Genomic DNA, 27,821 nt, shown 5'->3' on the forward strand with positions numbered 1-27,821 from the left:
GGCGTTCGTAGCGAGTAGAATGAGACTTATTTATTAAACTCAGGATTTGAACAAAGTTATTTTCCAGAATGCAGTCTATGTTTAAGGTTTTAGCATGTTTGTAGATTCATAGACATATTATATTTGCTTGAGATTAGACATTGCCTTAAAAGCACTCGGCCTTCAGGGTGGTCAGTTTTTCAAACTGAGGAACAAGGGTGACACTCTATCCGTTAGTGATAAACACATCGACGACGGCACTGCATTGAACAAAACCAACCGTGACGACAATGGTCGCACTGCCTCTTATAAAGGTAAAAGTTGTATCATTTTATTTTCCTTCAATTTTTCTTTAATATTTTACTGGTCGAAACGTTTTTAATATGACAACGGTAATGACAATTGATAATACAATATAAATAACGTCATACAAGTATAAAAAAATATACATATAGCAATCGACTTTTTGATTATCAATTTTTCATGCTTTTGTGTCTTTGTGATGTTTTAGAGAAAGCTGACGAGAGAACATATCAGGAACATGAACAAGGTCAGCATAGTGGAAATCATCGTATTATTGTTTAAGTTGAATATTTTTAGTATAATATAAACTACACTTTTCACTATTGTAGATGTTTAAACAGACGCAATGTAAAATACTCTGCAGCTTTTGAGTATTCGATGAAAACAACAATGCTCTCAACACTTTTTTTTCTGTTTATACAGAAGACATTACGATAATTATTTTCGATGGTCATAATTTGCTTATTTTAGAAACTATAGCAACATAGTAAAAATGGGTAACAAATCTATAGTTTGCTACAGATTTTCATCTGATTTTTCGAGTCCGACGACTTTCCATGTATGACAAGAACACGTAATATGGCGTCAGTGTTGGTCCGACAAATCGTTGTGTGTTAAAGTACCTGTAAATGTTGGCTCGACAAAACATTTTGTGTAAACGTACCTTTAGAAACTACGTCATGTGCTTTACCAAATATAAAAACAAACATTGATTTTTAAGTAGAGTGTGGTTACAAGTATCTCTGAGTGTTTCGATGAAAACTAGAATAATAAAGTTGTTAATATTACAGTTTTTGAAAAAATTCTTATTGTGTTACTAATAATAATAAATTTGAGTCGCAACTGTAATACTTTTCTTATAATTCACAGCCAATTAACGTTATCAGGATTAGAATAGTTAAATTTCAATTTTTTGCAATTTTTTTTTGCAGTCTGTTTGCAATGCTTACTGTTATGTTAGTAGTTATCGTGCAGCTTTGTCACACTTTTGTCACGGAGCTCTTACCCGTGCCAGTTAGTTTCCAGTCCCCTGAAGTTGATCGGTGCGCGCGCATGTCAACTGGAAATAGGGTTTAATAAACATGGCATGGCATTGGTTGGCGTGAAAATCGGAAATACGACAAAGCTGGAAGTTGCATGCTATTGACAAAGTAACATTAGATCCGTTTCCTTTTCACAATCGAAGGTAAAAACGGTAGAAAACGAGGTAATTGCATTTTATAGTTTATACTTTATCGAAAGGTTTACATTTTATCTCTTGAAACAAATGGAATTGAATGTAGACATTGATCTGGCATTAAGAATGAACAAATTGACTTTGGAGTCAGAAAATAATGAAATAACTGTACGTCAAAGTTTGTTAGAAAATAAACTTTTAGACTGCTATGCTGAAGAAATTGCTGCAATGATAAACGCTGAAGTAAATAAGAACTGCGATGGATGCATGATCGATCATCCCTCTCAACGTCAGCATGACTGTCTCATGATGGAGCATGACGAGCGTATGTTGTTGCATTTTGATGATGCCTTGGAAAATGTGTCCGAAGAGATTGTGATCAAAGATTTTATGAAAAGCATTGAAGATGTCAAGCCACCCGTTAATGGACTTGAGATACTAAAATACACTTGTAACGACTGGCGTAAAATATTTGTTTCGGATAAAAAGAACAAACTTGAAACGCAAGTTAAGCTTTGTAAATATATATTATTTATTCCTGTTCTATTCGTAAGGTCAAACAACAAACTTGAAACGCAAGTCGTTAAGCTTTTGTAAATATATATTTTTATTTATTCCTGTTCTATTCGTAAGGTCAAACAACAAACTTGAAACACGAGTCGTTAAGCTTTTGTAAATATATATTTTTATTTATTCCTGTTCTATTCGTAAGGTCAAACAACAAACTTGAAACACGAGTCGTTAAGCTTTTGTAAATATATATTTTTATTTATTCCCGTTCGATTCGTAAGGTCAAACCATTACACATTGTTCTAAATGAAATATAAGAAACATGTATGAATTTACTGCTTACATGTTAGCACTTCTGTTTACATATACGTAAGCGATGTAATATTACATAGAAAAAAACATTTTACGACAACTACAAACGAATTAAAACTTACTCGATAAGGTCTTTTATGAGACGATACATGCCCACACAAGGGTTTTACAAGATAATCATCACAGTGATCACATTTTTCTAAAAAATAAAATCGACGCCTCTGTTAAAGTTAATACAAACACTCTAAGGAACAGAAAAAAGACAAACGGTACTTACTGAAGGTATAAAACGACGCTTATGGCGAGGCCATCCTTCTTCGATTGCATGTTTGGATATTGCATCTTCACAAAGGCTCTCTGTTTCGTAAGTGGTTGAGATACACTACACATGCGCTTGAGATGTGACCTTCGTTGCCATCTCGCAAATGTAAATTATAAATTACCATTGAATAGTATGACCTTGAATAATGTGGCGTGGGTAAGATCTGTGCAGTATCCTAGCTTTTAACTCTGTCCTTCTTAGATTTACAAACATTATTTTTATTTTAGTATGCGTTTGTTTTACTGGTTGCTAGAGATCGTATTAGGAGAATTTAAACCAAGAAGTTAGGGCAATCAACTGATAAAAGTGCAACGCGCGTTTGATATTGATATTGCAGTAATTGATACCACAAGCCTATCTGCCTATAGTGGTTTAAATTTATTAACTTATGCATTCAAGATGCGATGTGGCACAACAATTTTAGTTGTTTCAGGCTTACAATAACCGGTTTACTGCCGAAAGTCGCGTATATAGGTAGAAGTGTGCCGTAAGCGTAATATTATTCGAGCTATTTCATGCATCATCACTTTAGGGAATTTCCCTTTTCATCTTATGAAGGCGCAAAATATTTCAAAAACATCGAGCTTCGCGCAGTATGTATAGCTCTAAGAGGCTTTCTCGGCATGTTTCCATTAAACAGATAGAGATAGAAACAATAGCAGAGGATTTTGCAGCTATGCAATATTAAAGTAATTTTCACACTAAACTGAAAATGAAAAGATTTTATTGAACAACGTCACTTCAAAATAAGATACAAGTTATTATGAAACGAATTCATCTAACAAAGTTAATCTTCTTCATCATTGGCAATCTCACCAAAGCTGTACTCTTTTAAAAGTCTGTTGATGAGAAACTTTCTCTTATCAATAGCTGCTTCCATAGCTTCCTGTGGATCAAAGTCGTCATTTTCTATAAACCCTTTCTTTGTATGCATTATTTTTCTGTGGATGGGATCTTTTTTTCAGTTGGTTTATCCACATAAGACGTTGCATATAAATACTTTCCAATTCTTTTTTGAAGTTTTGGTAGAATGTTAGAATATGCTTGATTTTCAGCTGTCTGCTCATCCAGACCACTGTTCACAAGGCTTTCCTTCATCTCATCGAAATCTACATTACTTCTTTCCCTTGCTTCTTCTATCAAAGGTATCCAAGGATCAGTTTTCTCTCCAGTTTCAGCCTCATTTTCTATTGACATTGAACTTTCAGATTCATCTGTTGAACTTGTAGAAACATTATCTTCGAAATGCATTCCCTGACTGTCTGAATCTGATTGAGACATTTTTTCCTCATCCCTTAGTGGACAGTATTCTTTTCGTGTCTGCGTAAGTTGAAAGCTCGATTAAATACTTTTCCACAATATCTGCAGCTCATTTCGCCGGCACTGCTTTTTTAGAAATGAGACATTTTATGTAGCAATGTGCATTTGTGGGCAAATGAGCAAGTGTGTTGAAGCAGTTATGAGCATTTGAGCAAGTGCTCATAAGTAATTATGAGCATCAATGAGCATTGCTCATCTGCTCATAAGAGGAATAAAGGTTTAAACTATTGTATATAAATTATACCAAGTTGTTATCATGTATTCATTTATGGGTATTGCTCATTTAAACTCCCTCCCCCCCTGCTTTATGATAACAACTTGGTATAATTTATATACAATAGTTTAAACCTTTATTCGTCTTATGAGCAAGCCATAAGGAAAAAACATACAGACAGCAAGGAATTCATTATGGAAAATTGGAAAAGTTACAAACAACTCTTGTGAACTATGAATGTTGCGAACTATGAATGTAGTTACAAAATGAATGAACGATTAAAAGACATGCCTATGCTTGTGAGGATTTTAAAGTAAACCCTCAAGTGCTTTTAAAATTTTTGTCATAAATATCTGCTAAAGTATGATGTGTTCATATGTAATCAAAAGAGATTTTTGTTGTTTGATTCATGTAGATAATTAGAAAAATATTTAATAAAAATTGTTCATTGTCCAATGTATTCTTATTGTGTGCACTTTGTTCACTATTTTACAAATACCTCCCCCATTCAAGCTAGTCGAATCATTCCGTCTTTCTTTGAATATGTCAAAATGTTTACTAGCGAGTGGTTATAAAAGTGAAAGCAGAACATGTTTGCTTTTATTTGCGAGACAATGGACGTACGTTTTAGAACACCTGCCAACTTTTATGTGTGTGGTCAAAGTCAGTCGGGCAAAAGCTATTTGGTTAGGTCGATGCTTTATAATTTAAACGAACTTTTTTATCCTGTTCCGAATAAAATTATTTACTGTTACGGCGAACGGCAAAGTGAATTTGGTGAAATGGAATCAAAAATTCCAAACATTTGCTTCGTCGAAGGATTCCCGGACAACTTATTTGATATTCTGGAAGGTTGTCAAAACTCTTTAGTGGTCGTTGACGATTTGATGTCAGAATGTTCTAGCGATCAACGAATGTCCGATTTATTTACCCGCGGGTCACATCACCGTGGCGTCTCTGTCATGTATCTAACACAAAATTTATTTCCGCCTGGTAAACAATCCCGAACAATCAGCTTAAATTCCCACTACATGATCATTTTTAAAAACCCCAGAGATTCGCTAGGTATCGCAACATTGGCACGGCAGATGTACCCAAAGAAAACGAATTACCTTTTGGAGTCATTTCAAGACGCCACATGCCGCCCTTACGGCTATCTTTTGCTCGATTTGCATCAACTCACATCTGACAATATGCGTGTCAGAACAAATATCTTGCCCGGTGAAAAGCAGATTGTCTATGTACATAAGTGATAAGCATCGACATCAACAATCATTTAAACATCATGTCTAAACGAATTAGGAGCAATCTTCCGTACCTGCAAGTACTTGCAAAATCTAAGCCGAAAATTCGAAAGGTTATCATCGAACATGGACCATCTGATGTCATGTTGTGCATTTGTGAATGCGCAGTTAATGTGTTAAAAGGAACTGTACCGATATCTGCGAGTCAAAACGACGCTTGTTGAGGTATAAGAAACATCTCAGAGCCTTAGCGAACAAGAGAATTTCAAGAGCTAAAAGAAAAACTTTTAAATCAAAAGGAGGCAATCTACTGAGCGCCTTCCTACCGCCGGTTTTGAACGTACTAGGAGTTTGCTGAAATAATGAAGCATGCCAAGCGAATGATTTTAGTACCTGAAGACGTTTATAATAAATATGAACAAAAGCAAAATTTGAAGTTTCGCCAATTACGATGAACATGATGCAAAAGATACTCAACTCTCACATCCTTCACCAAGACGGTTTAAGTGACGATCAAAGGCAAAACTTTTCAACACAAACTTTGAGCAATTCCTTAATTTGAAGAAACAAAAGATATTCAGATACCCACAGTACGCGTGATGGATACAACCGACGGGAAGAAAGAAACACGGTAATAAACAACGAAGTGCGTACATTAGCTGACTCCGTCATTGTACAAAGTGTGCCGAAGACGATGCGTGAACGCGCAACAGCAATACTGCAGCGTCTCAAAACAAAACCAGATATAATAACTTGGGATGATTCAGGACAAGTCAAACTTGACGGTGTTATTATCCCTCAGTCAAATATATCAGACCTCATTAGCGACGCCGTAAGAGGGAGAAAGAATTTCAATCCTACAGGTTATAGAGAATTCTTTCGCGTTTTATCAAAAATAAACATTCCTCGTGATTTGGTTCGGAACGATGTAAGATGGGAAGAAGCTCAAATGGAAACTTCGCCCAATGAAGAAGACGGAATAGCCTACCACAGAGGCTCAAGAACGAAAATGACACCACCTAAAGCCGCCCCTACACTAAAGAAAACTCGTTTACGTTGGATAGACTATTAAAATTTGACATGTAAAGATTTGTTTTGTTTAAATAAATAGAGCAGCTGATATCAATTTCTTGACTGTTATCATTAGAATATGCAAATAGAAAACACAGGCAATTAGTTTACACAAAGAAAATTTTATTGATAATAAACGGCTCAAGCTTTTACAACAAATTTTATACTTGACTGAATGCTATCGTTTAGGGTTACACTAGTTTCTATAAGAAAATGTCTGCTAACGAAACTTGATACCTTGTTATCGTTCTCAACAGTATTACCATCAAACATGTTTACAATCTTATTCATGCTATATCCTCGCACTCTATGGCTGAGGTAAAATATACAATATTGTCCACATACATCCGTCCAGATACTTTGCAATTGACGTTTATTAAACCCCCAATCATAATGTTTCAAATAATCTCTAAAGAACTTATGATATCGCCCTGGTGGTTGTCCATAGCTATCGAAGAATTCGGCTTTTCTTCTGAAGGAAAGTAAAGGCAACCCAATGGGTCCCCGGTTTTCCGCTTACATCCGTGTTTGCGATAAATCCTTTTGGGTAGCTTTCGATTTCTTTAGGCAAACGGTCGGCTGGAAAAACGCCGAGAAATTTTTTTCCTGTTACCGGATCGGATTTCAAAGCGGTCCATATTTGTGAGGTGTTCATTTATCCAATGTAGTCATAAACGACATTTCTCTCCCCATCGATTTGTATTATATTCTCAAACTCTCCATAGCACACAAGGCTAACTGCATGAGTTGGCGGTGTCGAGAATTGTAAGTCAATGGCCAGGTTTCCTTTTTGCACCGTGTTAAAATGTTCGGATGCACTGCACATATCGGGGGTAAAGTCTGCGCCGAACAGGGTAAAACCGTTTGGAAAATCTTCACGCGTAATGCCATTGCCTGTGTCGTAATACATTTTCCCAGTGCCAGAAAACTGCGATAGAAATGCTTCTATAAATCTCGGATTTGCACCAAAGGACAAATTGATTGGTTTAAATGGTACAGATTCACCATTTATTGAAATGCCTAACGATGAAATGTTGAAATGTTGGAAATTGAATGGGTTCTTTTTATAAGCTCCGTTGAATGACGCACTTTCAACAAGACCGAAAACAAACGATTTAGGCACTAAACCATTGAAAAGGTTATCTTTTTGCAGCGAAGGGTTTCCAGAAGGAATAATAAAACTTTTACAGTCCACACGTCTTACAGGGTAAATGGCTGGACCTTTTTTCAGGGCAACTTCGTGAGCCAGAGATATACTAGGATTCACTTTGACTTTACGAACTTTAAGGTATGCATCTATCAGTTTCACTCTAAAGGCTGCACCGTCCACCGATGACATTAAGACAAATTCGTCACTGGTACGGTTCATGACCACTTTCAAATCAACATAGCTAAGTAAGTAACGTTCACCAAAGAAAACATCGCAAAAGATAGGACCTGCCATATCAACAATTTTACTTCCCATGATAAACTTATTTCTTGTCTTCAAACCCCTGTTTGGACTTGCGTGGGCAGGATCTGCATTATCCATCTGACCTGCAGTATCTTTGTAAAATAACGCTGCGGTGAGCTGGGATTGTTTGGCTGACGGTCCATAATTTAAAAGTGTACCGAGATATGCACGATATGGATATGTTCCTGTTGCTTGTGTAACTAACTTTCCTTTTAGAAACACGTCAACTTGCTTGAACAAGCTGTGCAAGAAATTGTTTACAGGTCCAACTTTAGTGTCATCGTCGATATCCCCACCATCGGCTTTTGTTACTTTCGCTCTAGCTACCAATATTGTCTTAGACATGTCAACATAATCTTCAGTGCCGGGCGCTAAAAATGTAATTGGTCCATTTTCAGATACGCTGGACACAGGTTGATGATCAATCCAATGCCCCTTTTCTAAACTGACTTGTGTTGGTGGGACAGAAAATAAATCAAGTTCGGTTTTGTACATTCTGCAGATTTTGGATGAACGAAATCCATATTTAGCCGAAAATGTCCTCTGCTTCTTTAGCTGCTTTACGTCTCTTGGCTGAACTGTGAATGGCAATGGAAGTCGTCGCCTTTCTCTTTTTAGCTGGTTTTCTTGACCGTTTCTTTGAAGACTTTCCTCTTCCTGTTTGAGCAAACTGCTGCATTCTGTTTACAGCCATTTTCCCCACATCTTTAGCAGCCTGATTTACTCGCGATTTTGCAGACTCTTTCACACTTTTCCCAGAGATAACATCGCCTAAAACGTTTGCTCCTGTGTTAAGAGCAATTTTACCCAGAGCTTTTGCACCGCTTTTTGCCAGAGGTATTACAGCCCTAGCTAAACTGCGAAATAAGCCACCAAGACCATAACCCACTTGCCCATATCCTCTTTGCCAAGGTGCTCCTTTAAACACTGGTGATGAACCGTATCCTCGTTGTTGGTTGAGATAATATTGAACATAACGATTTGTTAGAGTCATATTTCTTATGTAAAATAAGACGAAGCTTGCTTTCTGAAATGAAGTGTCACTATCGACTTCCCTCGTTCAAATGCGATGGGGTTTCCTAACTCGTCCCTTAAGAGAATTTCGATGTCCTCAAAAGATTTTGTTTGCACAGGTATGTATTGGATATTAGTGAATGTTCTTGAAACAATGTCTCCATATTTTCCTTGAATGGTAACTGCCTTTAGTAATTTTACATTGACGTCTCCAACAACTTGCGGTTGTACAATGTTGCAATATACATACATCATGACGGATCCGTGCAAATCAGAAGCATAAGGGCTTTCGGTTGTTTTTAAAATCTCTACGTCTTTTCCGCCAAAACCGAGTAAGACCGACATTCGTTGATTAAATGATATTTTGTAACCCTGTCTTACATGCACTTTAATTTTTCTGTTCGGGGTCAAAGCTCAATTTGATATTGTCTTTTACTTCTTTGTCAAGAGTCTCATTAACTGATTTTACTAGGTCGAAGGCTTTTTCATACAGGCCATAGTCGACAAATACCGGAGTAGGTAGACCTGTTTTGTGAGTTACATATATATGTGTATCCAAACCTTTTTTCAACGTGTACCATGTATGAGGATATGTAATTGAATACAATCCTACTTCCCAATTACCATTTAAATTCACAACGTGAGGTAGTTTTACGCGATAACCTGAAATCTTATTCTCAGGAAATACAGAGAGAGATGCATTACTAGGTAATGTCAGATAGAAGTGTGTCCCGCTCATCTTTAAGGTATAATGTGAAATGAAAAAATCATGAAAACGGTTACGTTTTATATATGTATTTCCGATGCTGGTACCCATGAATTAAATTTGTTAGGGTAGCCAGACCACTTTACAAAATATTGTACATTGCCCCTCTACCACGTTTCTTAAGTATTTTTCAATCTCATAAACATCGTCTTTCTTGATGACTTTTGAAGTTCTTTTTCATAAAATGTTCCTTGAAGTTCGTCCCTTCATGATCTTTCAGTCTGTATACAGGAGGATTGCGCGGTATTTTTTGACTTACAGTGAAAATTTCTTTTGAAAAATTCGGTAAATACCCCTTCTCAAACCTTCGTTTTATTTTACTTATTCGTACTTGGTCACCTATATCAAACTTATATTTTACATGCGTAGGTTTATTTAATTTGCTATCACCATATAAATTTTGCCGAATTCTATCTTCATTTTCACTTGTAACGTTGATCGGTTTTTCCTTAATGCTGCGATGCATGCTATGATTATAAGAATACAGTAGATCAGGAAGCATGTCAATGTATCTCATTGTTTTGTTTGCTGTGAAGTAGCGCCACATTTTAGTTTTCAGTGTACGTATCAAACGTTCAACGATGGATGCCTTCGTCTCGTTAAATGTATTAAACAAGGTAACGTTTTCTTCTGCCAAAAGTTTCTTAAAGTCTCGATTAAAAAACTCCGAGCCTTGATCCGTTTGAATGTGTGTTGGTTTACGTCCTGATGACAAAATCTTTTTAAAAGCTTTTACCAGCGACGATCCTGTTTACTTTTTTAATGGAACAGCCCATGCATATTTGGAAAAAACATCAATACAGATAAGAAGATAGCGATAACCATCATTATACTTTTGCAAAGATTGCATGTCTGCAAGATCCAATTGCCACTGGTCGTCAATACCACTCACTACGACACGATTTCTTTCAAACTTTCTTCGAATAGGTTTATGCAAAGAGTATGCGTCTTGTTGCATGAGCCATTCTTTAATTCTTTCACGACTAATGTCATATATTCCTTCTGCCTTTACATCGCGGTACAAACGTTCAACACCTCCGTAGCTTCCTGGGCGTTTTGGATTGAAGTATACACCGGCTAAGTACCGGTCAACGTTACTCATGACAATGTTCTCGTGATAATAATTTTGCAATTAGATGTCAATTTCTTTTAACTACTCATTATCGATGGGTTCAATGTTTTCAGTTACAGGCAGTGTTTCTTCTATCGCATTATCTGTTGGAAGTTTAATTGCGGCGGGTCCATAATTTTAACAGTTTTACTTGTGTATCCTGCTTGCAAATGACCCTCAAGATTGAGATCGTTGCGTCCGAAACTTATACCCAAGCGAAACATTTTCTGACGATTATGATTTTTATCCCTTTTTGCATTTCTATTTTCACGTTTGCTGCTACCGATCCCCATTTTCACAATGACATGGTCATAAAACAACTGAATACAAAATGCAATAACATTGAAATTTATATTTTATTTTTTTGTCAAAGCAATTACACAGTTGATCTGTATTTCAGTTTACAACTAGCATAGTTTACAATCAGCATAGTCAAAGAGATGTTGATAAAAAGGAGGACGTTTTGTCTCCGTGTACATTAACATTAGTTCTACCCAAGTAACACTAAACAGTTTGTCAAAATATGTCTTGTGAGAGTTCGAAGGTCCACTGTATTTTAGAAACTTAAAGGCTTCACATATTCCATTCCAGACATGTTCGCGATTAATTGTTTCGACTGCACGAGCTGCAAAATTGAACCACCGATCTTCCTCAGCCATCATTTCTAAAACGTTTTGATACTCCGTCCAAGGGTCTGCTTTACTTTCATCCTTTTCAGCTCTTCGTAGCTCTTGAATCTTTTTACTTATAAAATCGACGAAAGTCAAATTGATAAGATCGCTGTGACTAACTTCTTCAAACTCAACAGTGTCTGCATTTATCTGATTAAACATGTGTGCCATATTTTTGTTTTTCAAAACGTCCAAAAGCAATGCAACAATAAACAACGCAAATAACATTTTTTAAGACGATAGTTCGACTATATAGTTTGAAGAATGAATACACAATGACATAGATCCGGTTTATTAACCAATAAAACATAAGGCAGATCTAATGTTACTTTGTCAATAGCATGCAACTTCCAGCTTTGTCGTATTTCCGATTTTCACGCCAACCAATGCCATGCCATGTTTATTAAACCCTATTTCCGGTTGACATGCGCGCGCACCGATCAACTTCAGGGGACTGGAAACTAACTGGCACGGGTAAGAGCTCCGTGACAAAAGTGTGACAAAGCTGCACGATAACTACTTATGTTAACTATGTTAATAGTATTTATTGTTCTTTTTACTACAGCGACATACATTTATTCAAGCCAACTTGAAATTGCTGAGAAAAAGGACAACAAAATACTCAATCTGAAGTTTCTAGCCCAGATGCACATCAATGAATATCACAATTTGGGTAAGACACTATTTAAAATATAAAGCTAATTCTTTGCAATAAAAATGTAAGATATCGAATCCACATTCCTGTTGATTATCTAAAGGTAAAAGGTAGGTCCCTTTATCGCAGTTTATGTAGCAAACGTACTTTGAAACCACGATTTGTGCTTGCACTTGAAACTAACAGAGCCAGAGGCGTACTGAAATTTTAGACTGATGAAAACTTTTACACCACATGAATATTATAATTATTGAAATGTCTATTGACTATTTGACTATTTTTTATATTTTGCTAAATGGCATACAATTATTTTAAGTTGGGTCGTCGCAAAAATGGAATTGCGTTGACAAATCAGTGATGCATCGCGAAAAGTTTGAAATGATGAACAAACATTGGCTTGAACATCCAGGTGATATTAGAATTAAAGGCGATGTACGTGTGATTTTCATGGAAAAGTTCTTGATTGGCAAAGGAAGTGGTGGAGCCGTTTATCTTGGTTTGGGAAAGGATGGTTATGGAAAAGCTGTAAAAAAAATCCCTAAAAATAGCTGTCTCCATCTTGCTCTACGAGAAAAGAATGTTTTGAATGAGCCAAAGGCAAAGAAGTCGAAGCATGTTGTAAAGTATTGGAACTTTGTAGAAGAGGAAGGAGAAGATTTTGTCTATTTGATATTAGACTTGTGCGAACAAACTTTGACAAGTTTTGTTAAGTCTACTAGTTTAGATAAACTTCACGAAGCCCTTTCCGAAATCCTTAGACAAATTTTAAATGGATTATCTGATCTTCATAGTGGCCCAAGTTCTATTCTTCATCGGGATTTAAAGCCTTCTAATGTTCTTCAAGACGTGGAAGGCAAATTTATGATAGCTGACTTTGGTATTAGTCGAATATTGGTAAGTGACGATAACTCAACATATCAAAGCAGTCCTGGTACAGGCAGTTATGGTTGGTCCGCTCCTGAATCCTTGAATGAAGGTCGTTACAAGAAACAGTCTGATATAATGGTAGATATGTTCGTTAAAAAATATATAGCTATTGTTCAGTTCTGCAAATAACGAATAAACTCAATTTTTTAGCATTTCAGTATCTACAGTTGATGTTGGGACTATTTATGGTTTTTTTTTATTAATATTAGAGTGCAGGAATGGTGGCTTATTATGTTGCAACAAAAGGGGAACATGCTTTTGGAACTGAAGAGAATAGATTGAAAAACTTGTTAAATGGAAACCCTGTTGGCTTGAAGAAAATCGATGATGTTCAACTTGAAGATCTTCTTTCATGGATGCTACAGCATAAGCCTGAACTCAGGCCATCAGCCAGCGAGACGTTAAAACATCCTTATCTACAATCCAATGAGGAAAAGTTTGACATGCTGTGTGATGTTGGAAACCAACCGGAGATAAAACAACCACAATGTCAAAATTCAGATGTTCGTAAGCAGTTGGAGTGTTTCACAGAATGGATGAATCGTATCGATGATGAAGTTTTGAAAGATTTAAAAACAATTGAAGTAAACAACAAAAAAAGGACTGTAACCTACGAGTCTTCATGGGCAAGTTGTTTGAGACTCATACGTAACGTTGATCAGCACTGGCATGATAAACCTCGTCCACGTTTATCCCCATTTATCAAGGAAGGCAACTATAAAAAGTATTTCATGCAACGTTTTCCCGAACTTCCTCTACTGGTGTACAAAATTATTAGATCGACTGACTGGAAAACAAGACCTAAATTGCAACAACATTTTACCTGTTAGCTATTCAAATAATACCCCATTTTTACGACTTAGCCATGTTAGAGTTTCATGCATAATAACATACTTCTCTGTCACATTGAACTTTTTTTTCTACTCTTTAAGATGTATGTTTTAAATATTGTATAAATGTTTCCAACCTTATCAACGTTAAGTAAAATTAAGTTCTATATTTTCCCGTTGCAAACGTTTTTAGGAAACATAAATCCTGTGAAAATTGAAGGAAGTCAATGGAAAGAAAATTGAGAAATATTGATAACCGTAATTTGATGGAAAATGAGTATAACAAACTTTTAACTAATCATGCGCCACTTTCAAATTATTAATTTGAGCAACGACCAAGAAATTGATTCATAAAGTCATATCAAGGATTACTTGCATGTATAGTCACTGAAGTATGGATTATTAATAAACTTAAATTCGATCATATATGTATGTAAAGGTCTTATTTAATGTAGGACGTGAATGCATGAAAAGCAATTAGGGAAATGTTGTATTAATTATAGTCGTAGAGCATCTTGCAAATAAATGTAATGTTTGTTATATACTTCGTCATTAAAGTTGAATATGTTAACAACATGTGCATCTTTTCTACTTCAAGCTGGAAAAAATTATTAAAGCGAGTCGTATAGGGTAGCCGTAAGTATGCTTACAAAAGTTAAGGCGTTTTAAAAGAAAATTCTTATGCTCCACTGTTATTTGGTTATCACAACATTACCGTACACTAAACATGGTTACTCTGGATCATCTGATGTCTTCCACGTATATTTAGGGATATATTTCTGGAAAAAGATTAGAGAAGTGTTTTAAGTCGCTCGGTTTGTGATTATATCTTTGAAGCTCAAAGAAAGGTGAATGAATTTATGTGTAAATTGTTGGTGATTGACAATTGTTTGTTGGTGCTTGTTTTGTTGAGAAGTTTAAAGTTAATCTAATGAACATTTGCTATTATAGATTCGTCTCACAAAAGTGCATCTACGCAGATCAAATCAACTATCGTCATTCATTTTAAGGTCGCGAAGACATTCCTCCAGTAATTGCAACAAGATTTGGTTATCTGTCATGATCTTTTCTTTTTTTCTGTTGTGGAAAAGGAAGGTTTGTGTTTCTTTGAAATGATCGATTGATATTGCTTATTTATGTTTATTTAGAACCCATTGCCTCTAATTGAAAGAGATTGATTGCCAGTCTTGATTGCAAGAATACAGCATATATTGCAAGGAAATTTTATCATTCAACGTTTCTAGAAACTGTGTTATTTCCTTTGATTAAACTTAATTTTGTATTCATGAAGGCTTTATAAATGTCATCTCCAAATCTTCGTCTTACTTAAAATGCTGTTACATGTTACATTTTTCATGCTGCAGGAGGCATTGTATCATATCGACAGTGAACATTACAAGAAATGTACATTCGTTCTAGATTTGACAACGATTCTAGTGATTATTTCCAAAATTGCTTGTAACTTGCGACTTGTATCGTGAGCGTTTTGATTTGGAGACTTTCTTTATGTGATCTCCCCAGTGGATCTATCTTTTCTCACTGCCTCGTTCTTTGATTTCTGCCTGTCTCGACAATACTCGACCTAAACCATCGTAAACAAAATAAACTCATAGCCGCGTAAATTACCTTTTTGTAACAGCTGTTTTAATAATGGTTTTTCAAAACAGGCAGCGTCACAAATAGCACCTGCTATATCAGTGCCTTTTTGTTAAACTGCTACACTTTCTCTCCACAGGATCTCACTTCTTATGTGACGACTGATTCTTTATCTATCTGCTAAAGACTGCTTCTCACAGAGATAGACGTCTTCAGATACTGTTTTCATAAGTTGTTGAAACATGTCTAAAATTTGATCAAGTTGTTTTTGAAACTGTCATATACGACGCATCGATTTTTAAGACTGACATAAAGAGAGAAAACTGCGTGTCAGTTTTCAATTTAAATATTAATGATTGAAATTTCTAAATAAACATGGCAATTTATTAAACGTTTCTATTTCAGGGAATTTCATTGGTAGACGACCGTCGTCATGGAATTACCTGCAAACGTTTATACATAATTCCCGACACTCGCTAAGTTACATTATTTAGCAGGAAGACGTTTTACAACGAAGACAAATTTAAAAGGTAAGTTTTATCAATAAATATCGACTTAAGAAGAATTATAGGATATACAAAATACTCTAGTTTAACTTTAGAGACATAGTGAAAATATGAAATGCTCATGGTTTAGAATAAGTCTTTCTTATTTCCTCCGCCAAGTGTTTATTCGTTTTTTAATTTGATATGACAAAACAGACGATACATGAACAATTTCATTCATATGGCTTTGAATTGGTCATTGGAAATGTATTGCATTCCCAGAATTTTCTTAAGACGAACATCGTCCATGAAATAGGGCATTTTCACAACTTTAAACCGCCATAAAAATGGAATAATTTGATCAAATCAAAAACTTTTTTACTGATACGCAAGAAATCGCACTTAAATTTAATATCGCCAATGATATATGGCCATAGTTTAAAATTTGTTTATGTAGCACATAAAAATCGTAAAGTCACATGTAAGCTCCTGTCAAACATGAATAGCTAGGCGTTATGTATAGTATGATGTCGTTGTCTGTACAAACAAGAAAAATACAATTATTTGTTAATTGATATACATTATTTGAAAGAATCCAAACAAGTCATTTTATTTAAAGCTGTAAAACTACATGTGTTGTGTCTCAAACATGATGAGTATTCTATGGGGCCATTTGTGCTAAAGACGAGAGGCATAAATAACCAATTAAAGAAAACGGGGCTGTTTAATTAAGTCCACTTCTAAAAGTGTTTATTTAAATTTTTTAACTTTTTATTGTTACATATGTTTACAAAGGAATTGGTTACATACAAACCTATTTTGAGAAAATGAGACAACATTCATTATCAAGAATTGGCTCACTAGTTCAATGCAATATCTCTGTCGGTTGGTAAATATGCAAAAGTGCACTACCTTCAACCTCTTGAAGTTTGGGTTTTTCTGATGTGGTGACGCTTCATATTATCACCGACTACTTGCCTAAAACTGGGAATATAACTCCCACCACCCCCCCTCACACACACACACACCTCGTATGCTTTTTTACACTTAACTTGAACTACATTGACTCTTAATTCATGTAGTTCCCTAGACAAATCACGTTTTTACAGGGAAGGGTTTTTGTGTCAGTGCAGCAAATGTGTTAGTCCGTTGGTTAATGATAACTATTTTCTCCCATAAAATCCATCCTTTTTAATTTTCTTTTTATTTGATGTTTTTAAAAAGTGATAACCATGCAGACTGAAACAGTTGGAGGGTATTGGAGGATTTCTTTGCGCTTTTAATTACAAGTAAATCACCCATATTTCTGAATCATAAAGCAGGGTGAAAGTAAACGTCTATAAAAATTGTCAAGATTAATTGTTTGTGACAAGTAAAAACATTTTATATAAAAATAGTTAAAAATGATGCTTGTTTGAAAAATTAAAGTGCTAAGTAAGACTTTGACCCTCCCTCTATTCCAGTTGTGTAAACCGATGGTTTTGAGCTTTAACACATATAATGTGCATCTTTCCCAAATTTCTCATAATCAATTTTTACATATTACAGATACTGATATAATAAGTTAATGAGAAATTACGTTGACGAAAAGAAAATTTCAACGACTGTCAAGTATGATTTGTGTTCAACACTACGATATGCCTAGTGAGCGGTCTCGTGGTAAGTTGACCCTGTTTTGCTGTAAAGATGAAAAATATTACGCGTTGACTTGTCTCCACGTTGGTTTTGGACCTCATCTGAAGTTTAATTATGACCTTCTTGCGATTCAAGATGAAATTAGTGAAAACAAAGAAAGCATTCAGCGTTTATTACATGAAAATAAATATACTTTCTTGGATGATAACAGCGTAGTTGGTCATTTTTGTGACTTCTCTTATGGTCCTGAAATTGATATCATGTCTATCACTGTTGGCAAGAAAGAGGATTTTCAGAAGCTTGTTGGTGATGAATTGGAAGATGTTGATTCAAACTTTGATGACGTATTTAGCAAAATTCTCAAAAGGTTAAGCCAAGGGGAATCTGTGAAAGTTCGCACAGCCACTGGTACTGAGGGCTACTTGTTGACCTTGAGTATTCATTTTTGTTAATAACCATGTGATTTTGCGTAATGCTTTCGCGATAAAAAGTGATGAGTCATTTCTTCAGCCTGGTGACGCTGGTGTTCTTATTTATTTTTTGGATGAAAAAAATAATTGGCAACCGTTTGCGTATGGATTTGCATTAGTAAAAGATCACGGAGAGACATATTATGTCTGCTTTAGATTAAACATTGTCTTAAAAGCACTCGGCCTTCAGGGTGGTCAGTTTTTTAAACCGAAGAACAATGATGACTCCCTATCTGTTAGTGATAAACACATCGACGATGCCACTGCATTGAACAACACCAACCGTGACGACAATGGTCGCACTGCCTCTTATAAAGGTAAAAAGTTGTTTCATTTTATTTTCCTTCAATTTTTCTTTAATATTTTGCTGGTCGAAACGTTTTTAATATGACAACGGTAATAACAATTGATAATACAATGTAAATAAAGTCAGAGAAGTATAAAAAAATATACATATAGCAATCGACTTTTTGACTATCAATTTTTCATGCTTTTGTGTCTTTGTGATGTTTTAGAGAAAGCTGACGAGAGAACATATCAGGAACATGAACAAGGTAAGCAGAGTGAAAATCATCATGTTATTATTTGAGTTGAATATTTTTAGTATAATATAAACTACACTTTTCACTATTGTATATGTTTAAACAGACGCGATATAAAATACTCTGCCGCTTTTGGTTATTCGATGAAAACAACAATGCTCTCAACATTTTCTTTTTCTCTTGCAACCAAAGACATTTCGATAATTATTTTCGATGGTCATAATTTGCTTATTTTAGAAACTATAGCAACATAGTTAAAATCGGTAAAAAATCAGTAGTTTGCTACAGATTTTCATCTGATTTTTCGAGTCCGGCGACTTTCCATGTATGACAAGAACACGTAATATGGCGTCAGTGTCGGTCCGACAAATCGTTGTGTGTTAAAGTACCTGTAAATGTCGGCTCGACAAAACATTTTTTGTAAACGTACCTTTAGAAATTACGTCATGTGCTTTACCGAGTGTATAAACAAACATTGATTTTTAAGCACCAAGTTTGAATAAATACAAAACAATTGTGCGTCAAAAGCTAACAAATATATAATAGACTAAAAAACGCGATGCTCATAAAAAGATGATGAGCATCTGACAACTTCACTGTCATTTGCGACTTCTCCAGGGGGTAGAGTGTGGTTACAAGTATCTCTGAGTGTTTCGATGAAAAATTGAATAATAAAGTTGTTAATATTACAGTTTTTGAAAAAATTCTTATTGTGTTACTAATAATAATAAATTTGAGTCGCAACTGTAATACTTTTCTTATAATTCACAGCCAATTAACGTTAACAGGATTAGAATAGTTAAATTTCAATTTTTTGCGATTTTTTTTGCAGTTTGGTTGCAATGGTTACTGTTATGTAAATTATGTTAATAGTATTTATTGTTCTTTTTACTACAGCGACATACACTTATTCAAGCCAACTTGAAATTGCTGAGAAAACGGACATTCCTGTTGATCATCTAAAGTTAAAAGGTAGGTCACATTTTTGCAGTTTATATTTAAGCAATTTTAAATATTTGCTCATGATTATGTAGCAAACGTAATTTGAAACCACGATTTGTGCTTGCACTTGAAACTAACAGAGCCAGAGGCGTACCGAAATTTTAGACTGATGAAAACTTTTACACCACATTAATATTAGAATTATTGAAATGTCTATTGACTATTTGACTATTTTTTATATTTTGCTAAATGGCATACAATGATTTTAAGTGGGGTTGTCGCAAGAATGGAATTGCGTTGACAAATCAGTGATGCATCGCGAAAAGTTTGAAATGATGCAAAAACACTGGCTTGAACATCCAGGTGATATTAGAATTAAAGGCGATGTACGTGTGATTTTTGATGAAAAGTTCTTGATTGGCAAAGGAAGTGTTGGAACATTGGTTTATCTTGGTTTGGGAAATGATGGTTATGGAAAAGCTGTAAAACGAATCCTTAAATATAGCTATACCTATCTTGCTCTACGAGAAAAGAATGTTTTAAATAACCCAAATGCAAAGAAGAAGATTTTGTCTATTTGATATTAGACTTGTGCGAACAAACTTTGACAGGTTTTGTCAAGTCTACTAGTTTAGATAAACTTCACGAAGCCCTTCCCAAAATCCTTAGACAAATTTTAAATGGATTATCTGATCTTCATAGTAGCCCAAGTTCTATTCTTCATCGGGATTTAAAGCCTTCTAATGTTCTTCGAGACGTGGAAGGCAAATTTATGATAGCTGACTTTGGCATTAGTCGAATATTGGAAAGTGGCAATGAATCAACATATCCAAGCATTCCTGGTAAAGGAACTTATGGTTGGTCCGCTCCTGAATTCTTTAGTGATGGTCGTTACAAAAAAGAGTCAGATATAATGGTAGATATGTTCGTTAAAAAATATATAGCTATTGTTCAGTTCTGCAAATAACTAATGAACTGAATTTTTTAGCATTTCAGTATCTACAGTTGATGTTGTGACTATTTATGGGATTTTTTATTGATATTAGAGTGCAGGAATGGCGGCTTATTATGTTGCAACAAAAGGGGAACATGCTTTTGGAACTAAAGAGAATAGATTGAATAACTTGTTAAATGGAAACCCTGTTGGCTTGAAGAAAATCGATGATGCTCAACTTGAAGATCTTCTTTCATGGATGCTACAGCATGAGCCTAAACTCAGGCCATCAGCCAAAGAGGCGTTAAAACATTCTTATCTACAATCCAATGAGGAAAAGTTTGACATGCTGTGTGAAGTTGGGAGCCAACCGGAGATAAAACAACCACAATGTCAAAATTCAGATGTTCGTAAGCAGTTGGACTGTCCCACAGAATGGATGAAATGTATCGATGATGAAGTTTTGAAAGATTTAAAAACATATGAAGTAAACAACAAATAAAGGACTGTAATCTACGACTCTTCATGGGCAAGTTGTTTGAGATTTATACGTAACGTTCATCAGGACTGGCATCATAAATCTCGTTCACGTCTATTGCCGTATATCAAGGAAGGCAACTATAAAGAGTATTTCATGCAACGTTTTCCCGAACTTCCTCTACTGGTGCCAAAATTATTAGATCGACGGACTTGAAAACAAGATCTAAATTGCAAAAACATTTTACCTGTAAGCTATTCAAATAATACCCCATTTTTACTTAGACATATTAGAGCTCCATGCATAATAAGATACTTCTCTGTCACATTGAACTTTTTTTTCTACTTTTTAAGATTTATGTTTTAAGCATTGTATAAATGTTTCCAACCTTCTCAACGTTAAGTAAAATTAAGTTCTATATTTTTCCTTTTCAAACGTTTTTAGGAAACATAAATCTTGTGAAAATTGAAGGAAGTCACTGGAAAGAAAAATTATTAAAGCGAGTCGTATAGGGTAGCCGTAAGTATGTTTACAAAAGTTAAGGCGTTTTAAAGAAAATTCTTATGCTCTACTGTTATTTGGTTATCACAACATTACCGTACACTAAACATGGTTACTCTGGGTCATATGATATCTTTCACGTATATTTAGGGATATATTTCTGGAAAAAGATTGGAGAAGTGTTTTAGGTCGCTTTGTTTGTGATTATTTCTTTGAAGCTCAAGGAAAGGTGAATGAGTTTATGTGTAAATTGTTGGTTATTGACAATTGTTTGTTGGTGCTTGTTTGGTTGAGAAGATTAAAGTTACTCTAATGAACAGTTGCTATTATAGATCCGTCTCACAAAACTGCACCTACGCAGATGAAATCAACTATCGTCATTCATTTTAAGGTCGCGAAGACATTCCTCCAGTAATTGCAACAAGATTTAGTTATCTGTCATGATCTCTTATTTTTTTCTGTTGTGGAAAATGAAAGTTTGTGTTTGTTTGAAATGATCGATTAATATTGCTTATTTATGTTTATTTTGAAGCCATTGCCTCTAATTGAAAAAGATTGATTGCCAGTCTTAATTGCAAGAATACAGCATATATTGCAAGGAAATTTTATCATTCAACGTTTCCAGAAACTGTGTTATTTCCTTTGATTAAACTTAATTTTGTATCCATGCAGGCTTTATAAATGTCATCTCCTAATTTTCGTCTTACTTAAAATGCTGTTATATGTTACATTTTTCATGTTGCATGAGGCATTGTATCATATCTACAGTGAACATTACAAGAAATGTACATTCGTTCTAGATTTGACAACGATTCTAGTGATTATTTCCATAATTGCTTGTGACTTGCGACTTGTATCGTGAGCGTTTTGTTTTGGAGACTTTCTATATGTGATCTCCTCAGTGGATCTATCTTTTCTCACTGCCTCGTTCTTCGATTTTGCCTGTCTCGACAATACTCGACCTAAACCATCATAAACAAAATTAAATTCATAGCCGCGTAAATTACTTTTTTGTAACAACTGTTTTAATAATGGTTTTTCAAAACAGGCAGCGTCACAAGTAGCACCTTCTATGACAGCGCCTTTTTGTTAAAATGCTGCACTTTTCTCTCCACAGGATCACACTTCTTATGTGACGACTGATTCCTTATCTATCGGCTAAAGACTGCTTCTCACAGAGATAGACGTTTTCAGATACTGTTTTCATAAATTGTTGAAATATGTCTAAAATTTGATCAAGTTGTTTTTGAAACTGTCAGAAATAACGCATCGATTTTTAAGACTGACATAAAGAGGGAAAACTGCGTGTCAGTTTTCAATTTAAATATTAGTGATTGAAATTTCTAAATAAACATGGTAATTTATTAAACGTGTCTATTTCAGGGAATTTCATTGGTAGACGACCGTCGTCATGGATTTACCTGCAAACGTTTTTACATAATTCCCGACACTCGCTAAGTTACATCATTTGGCAGGAAGGCGTGTTACAGCAAAGACAAATTTAAAAAGTAAGTTTTATCAATAAATATCGACTTAAGAAGAATTATAGGATATACCAAATACTCTAGTTTAAATTTAGACACATAGTAAAAATATGAAACGTTGGCCTGCATTGGAAGGATAAGCCTCGTCCACATCTATCGCCATATGTTAAAGAAGGAAACTATAAAAAGTACTTTTTGCAACATTTTCCCGATCTTTCTCTTCGTGTCCATAAAATCATAAGGTCAACTGACTGGAAAACAAGACCTTATCTCAAGAAACATTTTACTTGTAAGCCATAAACATAATTTTCCTTTTTTAAAGACATTACTGAATTAGGCTTCCATGGTGATATAAATATCCCCGATTTAATTTTGATGCTCACTCAATCTTTTTCGGTAAATTAACAAATTTGGCTATAAAATAATTGTTTTTTTACTCGACCAACTCTCTCTTTTTTGGTTGTATTTTTATTCAGTGTGTTTTTAACACTCTATAATGTTTTCCATTACACTTTAAGCTGTACATAATAATGACAATACCGTTGTGAACATTTTTTTAGATACTGAATATCATGTGAAAATTGAAGAAGTTAGTGGAAAGAAAAGCAAAGACGTCATGGACAATCTTGATCTTGACGGTAAATAAAGTTACAACAAACTAATGCTCACTGGAAGTTAATCACTCTCAAAATATAACTCTTGTCTACGACTTAGCATATATTATTTTAGGAATTGGTAAAATGATTTAAATTGACGAGAATCCACTTTGTAACAGTAAATAAAAGTCGATTATTCTAATAACAAGGGTTACCGTATTCCTCTAATACACGCCTTGCCTCAATTACCCGTTTCCATCTGGTGAACGCCCCTTTCAAATGCGGTTTTTATCAGAGTAATTCCATAAAAATAAGAAAATATAAAATATTTAACAATCCTGTAGAAATAAAAGCTTACATTTGTTGCAATACTTTTTAATAATATTATCATTCTTAAATGTTTCATATTTACATTGCTTCAGCTTCTGAAGAAAAGAAATCTTTGCTATTTCTACTAAATGATAATGACAGTGATGCTGATATTGGTATAACGTCTACATCAGGACCTAGTAAGTAATGGAATTTTATATGCAAATATTTACACAAACGTAATCTTTATTGCCTTTTGAAATCTTAAGTACAAACAAGAATGCAATGTAACCATTGAGTTTCGTTTATATCTTCCTTATTCAAATGCTTTTGTTAACGGTCAAAAATGTGAGATGTAATGAAGAGAGAATGGAATGTTGTACTAATGTTTTCATACTTGTAGAATGTTGTACTAATAATAATAAATTTGAGTCGCAATTGTAATACTTTTCTTGTAATTCACAGCCAATTAACGTCAACAGGATTGGAATAGTTAAATTTCAATTGTAACCATTGAGTTTCGTTTATATCTTCCTTATTCAAATGCTTTTGTTAACGGTCAAAAATGTGAGATGTAATGAAGAGAGAATGGAATGTTGTACTGATCTTTTCATACTTGTAGAATGTTGTACTAATAATAATAAATTTGAGTCGCAATTGTAATACTTTTCTTATAATTCACAGCCAATTAACGTCAACAGGATTGGAATAGTTAAATTTCAATTTTTTGCGATTTTTTATCAGTCTGGTTGCAATGGTTACTGTTATGTTAATTATGTTAATAGTATTTATTGTTCTTTTTACTACAGCGACATACACTTATTCAAGCCAACTTGAAATTGCTGAGAAAACGGACAACAAAATATTCAATCTGAAGTTTCTAGCCCAGATGCACATCAATGAATATCACAATTTTGGTAAGACACTATTTAAAATATAAAGCTAATTGTTTGCAATAAAAATGTTAGATATCGAATCCACATTCCTGTTAATTATCTAAAGTTAAATGGTAGGTCACATTTTCGCAGTTTATATTTAAACAATTTTAAATATTTGCTCATGATTTTTGTAGCAAATGCACTTTGAAACCACGATTTGTGCTTGCACTTGAAACTAACAGAGCCAGAGGCGTACCGAAATTTTAGACTGATGAAAACTTTTACACCACATTAGTATTAAAATTATTGAAATTTCTATTGACTTTTTGACTATTTTTTATATTTTGCTAAATGCCATACAATTATTTTAAGTTGGGAAGTCGCAAAAATGGAATTGCGTTGACAAATCAGTGATGCATCGCAAAAAGTTTGAAATGATGCAAAAACATTGGCTTGAACATCCAGGTGATATTAGAATTAAAGGTGATGTACGTGTGATTTTCATGGACGAGTTCTTGATTGGCGAAGGAAGTGGTGGAACCTGTGTTTATCTTGGTTTGGGAAAGGATGGATATGGAAAAGCTGTAAAAAAAATCCCTAAAAAGAGCTCTCTCCATCTTGCTTTACGAGAAAAGGATGTTTTAAATGAGCCAAAGGCAAAGAAGTCGAAGCATGTTGTAAAGTATTGGAACTATGTAGAAGAGGAAGGAGAAGATTTTGTCTATTTGATAGTAGACTTGTGCGAACAAACTTTGAAAAGTTTTGTTGAGTCTACTAGTTTAGATAAACTTCACGAAGCCCTTCCCGAAATCCTTAGACAAATTTTAACTGGATTATCTGATCTTCATAGTTGCCCAAGTTCTATTCTTCATCGAGATATAAAGCCTTCTAATGTTCTTCAAGACGTGGAAGGCGAATTTATGATAGCTGACTTTGGCATTAGTCGAATATTGGAAAGTGGCGATAACTCAACATATCAAAGCAGTCCTGGTACAGGCAGTTATGGTTGGTCCGCTCCTGAATCCTTGGGTGGTGGTCGTTACAAGAAAGAGTCTGATATAATGGTAGATATGTTCGTTAAAAAATATATAGCTATTGTTCAGTTCTACAAATAACGAATAAACTCAATTTTTTAGCATTTCAGTATCTACAGTTGATGTTGTGACTATTTATGGGTTTTTTTATGAATATTAGAGTGCAGGAATGGTGGCTTATTATGTTGCAACAAAAGAGGAACATGCTTTTGGAACTGAAGAGAATAGATTGAAAAACTTGTTAAATGGAAACCCTGTTGGCTTGAAGAAAATTGATGATGTTCAACTTAAAGATCTTCTTTCATGGATGCTACAGCATAAGCCTGAACTCAGGCCATCAGCCAACGAGGCGTTTAAACATCCTTATCTACGATCCAATGAGGAAAAGTTTGACATGCTGAGTAAAGTTGGGAACCAACCGGAGATAAAAAAACCAATATGTCGAAATTCAGATGTTCGTAAGCGGTTGAATCTTCGCTCAAAATGGATGAAACGTATCGATGATGAAGTTTTGAAAGATTTAAAAACATTTAAAGTAAAAAACAAAAAAAGGACTGTAACTTACGAGTCTTCATGGGCAAGTTGTTTGAGATTCATACGTAACGTTGATCAGCACTGGCATGATAAATCTCGTTCACGTCTATTGCCATATATCAAGGAAGGCAACTATAAAGAGTATTTCATGCAACGTTTTCCCGAACTTCCTCTACTGGTGCACAAAATTATTAGATCGACTGACTGGAAAACAAGAAGTAAATTACGACAACATTTTATCTGTAAGCTATTCAAATAATACCCCATTTTTACGATTTAGACATGTTTGAGTTCCATGCATAATAACATACTTCTTTGTCACATTGAACTTTTTTTTGTACTCTTTAAGATTTATGTTTTAAGAATTGTATAAATGATTCCAACCTTCTCAAAGTTAAGTAAAATTAAGTTCTATATTTTCCCGTTGCAAACGTTTTTAGGAAACATAAATCCTGTGAAAATTGAAGGAAGTCAATGGAAAGAAAATTGAAGACATTATTGACAACCGTAATCTTCATGGAAAATGAAATATAACAAACTCTTAACTAATTATGTGCCACTTTCAAATTGTTAAGTTGAGCAACGACCAAGAAATTGGTTCATAAAGTCATATCAAGAATTACTTGCATGTATAGTCACTGAAATATGGATTATTAATAAACTTAAATTCGATCATATATGTATGTAAAGGTCTTAATTAATGTAGGACGTGAATGCATGAAAATCAATTAGGGAAATGTGTGCATTAATTATAGTCGTAGAGCATCTTGCAAATAAATGTAATGTTTGTTATATACTTCGTCATAAAAGTTGAATATGTTAAGAACATGTACATCTTTCTATTTCAAGCTGGAGAAAATTATTAAAGCGAGTCGTATAGGGTAGCCGTAAGTATGTTAACAAAAGTTAAGGCATTTTAAAGAAAATTTATATGCTCCACTGTTATTTGGTTATCTCAACATTACCGTACACTAAACATGGTTACTCTGGGTCATCTGATGTCTTCCACGTATATTTAGGGATATATTTCTGGAAAAAGATTGGAGAAGTGTTTTAGGTCGCTTTGTTTGTGATTATTTCTTTGAAGCTCAAGGAAAGGTGAATGAGTTTATGTGTAAATTGTTGGTTATTGACATGAATGACAATTGTTTGTTGGTGCTTGTTTGGTTGAGAGGTTTAAAGTTACTCTAATGAACAGTTGCTATTATAGATTCGTATCACAAAAGTGCATCTATGCAGATGAAATCAACTATCGTCATTCATTTTAAGGTCACGAAGACATTCCTCCAGTAATTGCAACAGGATTTGGTTATCTGTCATGATCTCTTATTTTTTTCTGTTGTGGAAAATGAAGGTTTGTGTTTGTTTGACATGATCGATTAATATTGCTTATTAATGTTTATTTTGAACCCATTGCCTCTAATTAAAAGAGATTGATTGCCAGTCTTGATTGCAAGAATACACCATATATTGCAAGGAAATGTTATCATTCAACGTTTTCAGAAACTGTGTTATTTCCTTTGA

At 34.5% G+C, this 27,821-nt stretch overlaps 4 protein-coding genes and 2 long non-coding RNA genes across 7 annotated transcripts; 3 read left to right on the forward strand and 3 right to left on the reverse strand.

Moving 5' to 3' along the window:
• Nucleotides 1-68: 68 nt before the first annotated feature.
• On the forward strand, nucleotides 69-14,113 carry LOC124437971 (serine/threonine-protein kinase/endoribonuclease IRE1-like). The gene is made up of 6 exons (XM_046987966.1): nucleotides 69-293; nucleotides 491-529; nucleotides 12,033-12,140; nucleotides 12,439-13,127; nucleotides 13,259-13,874; nucleotides 14,073-14,113. Coding segments are annotated over exons 3-6 (1,335 nt in total). The 5' UTR covers nucleotides 69-293; nucleotides 491-529; nucleotides 12,033-12,112; the 3' UTR covers nucleotides 14,075-14,113.
• On the reverse strand, nucleotides 2,122-2,815 carry LOC124437991. 2 transcript variants are annotated; one of them, XR_006945930.1, is made up of 3 exons: nucleotides 2,559-2,793; nucleotides 2,404-2,480; nucleotides 2,122-2,271 (listed from the first exon to the last, which is right to left on the reverse strand). It is a non-coding gene; the product is annotated as an uncharacterized LOC124437991 (long non-coding RNA). The 2 variants fall into 2 exon arrangements; XR_006945929.1 differs by having other exon boundaries at nucleotides 2,404-2,815.
• Nucleotides 7,108-8,250, reverse strand: LOC124438777 (uncharacterized protein F54H12.2-like). The gene has a single exon (XM_046988973.1). The coding sequence runs from the start codon at nucleotides 8,248-8,250 to the stop codon at nucleotides 7,108-7,110; it is 1,143 nt and encodes a 380-aa protein (XP_046844929.1).
• A 145-nt stretch (nucleotides 14,114-14,258) lies between the features above and the next one.
• Nucleotides 14,259-15,786, reverse strand: LOC124438001. The gene is made up of 2 exons (XR_006945940.1): nucleotides 15,506-15,786; nucleotides 14,259-14,658 (listed from the first exon to the last, which is right to left on the reverse strand). It is a non-coding gene; the product is annotated as an uncharacterized LOC124438001 (long non-coding RNA).
• Nucleotides 15,787-17,597: 1,811 nt separating this feature from the next.
• On the forward strand, nucleotides 17,598-20,985 carry LOC124438778 (serine/threonine-protein kinase 4-like). Its single transcript, XM_046988974.1, has 7 exons — nucleotides 17,598-17,962; nucleotides 18,222-18,382; nucleotides 18,581-18,619; nucleotides 19,505-19,579; nucleotides 19,820-20,017; nucleotides 20,161-20,465; nucleotides 20,596-20,985. Exons 1-7 carry the CDS (start codon nucleotides 17,598-17,600, stop codon nucleotides 20,983-20,985), a joined length of 1,533 nt encoding a protein of 510 aa, XP_046844930.1.
• Nucleotides 20,986-21,107: 122 nt separating this feature from the next.
• Nucleotides 21,108-27,120, forward strand: LOC124437973 (serine/threonine-protein kinase/endoribonuclease IRE2-like). The gene is made up of 7 exons (XM_046987971.1): nucleotides 21,108-21,210; nucleotides 23,507-23,584; nucleotides 23,965-24,051; nucleotides 24,661-24,768; nucleotides 25,102-25,793; nucleotides 25,924-26,539; nucleotides 26,738-27,120. Coding segments are annotated over exons 2-7 (1,527 nt in total). The 5' UTR covers nucleotides 21,108-21,210; nucleotides 23,507-23,562; the 3' UTR covers nucleotides 26,740-27,120.
• The last annotated feature ends 701 nt before the right edge of the window (nucleotides 27,121-27,821 follow it).

This window comes from Xenia sp. Carnegie-2017, unplaced genomic scaffold (assembly GCF_021976095.1).
Source record: "Xenia sp. Carnegie-2017 unplaced genomic scaffold, XeniaSp_v1 HiC_scaffold_19, whole genome shotgun sequence".
Taxonomy (NCBI): Eukaryota; Metazoa; Cnidaria; class Anthozoa; order Malacalcyonacea; family Xeniidae; genus Xenia; species Xenia sp. Carnegie-2017.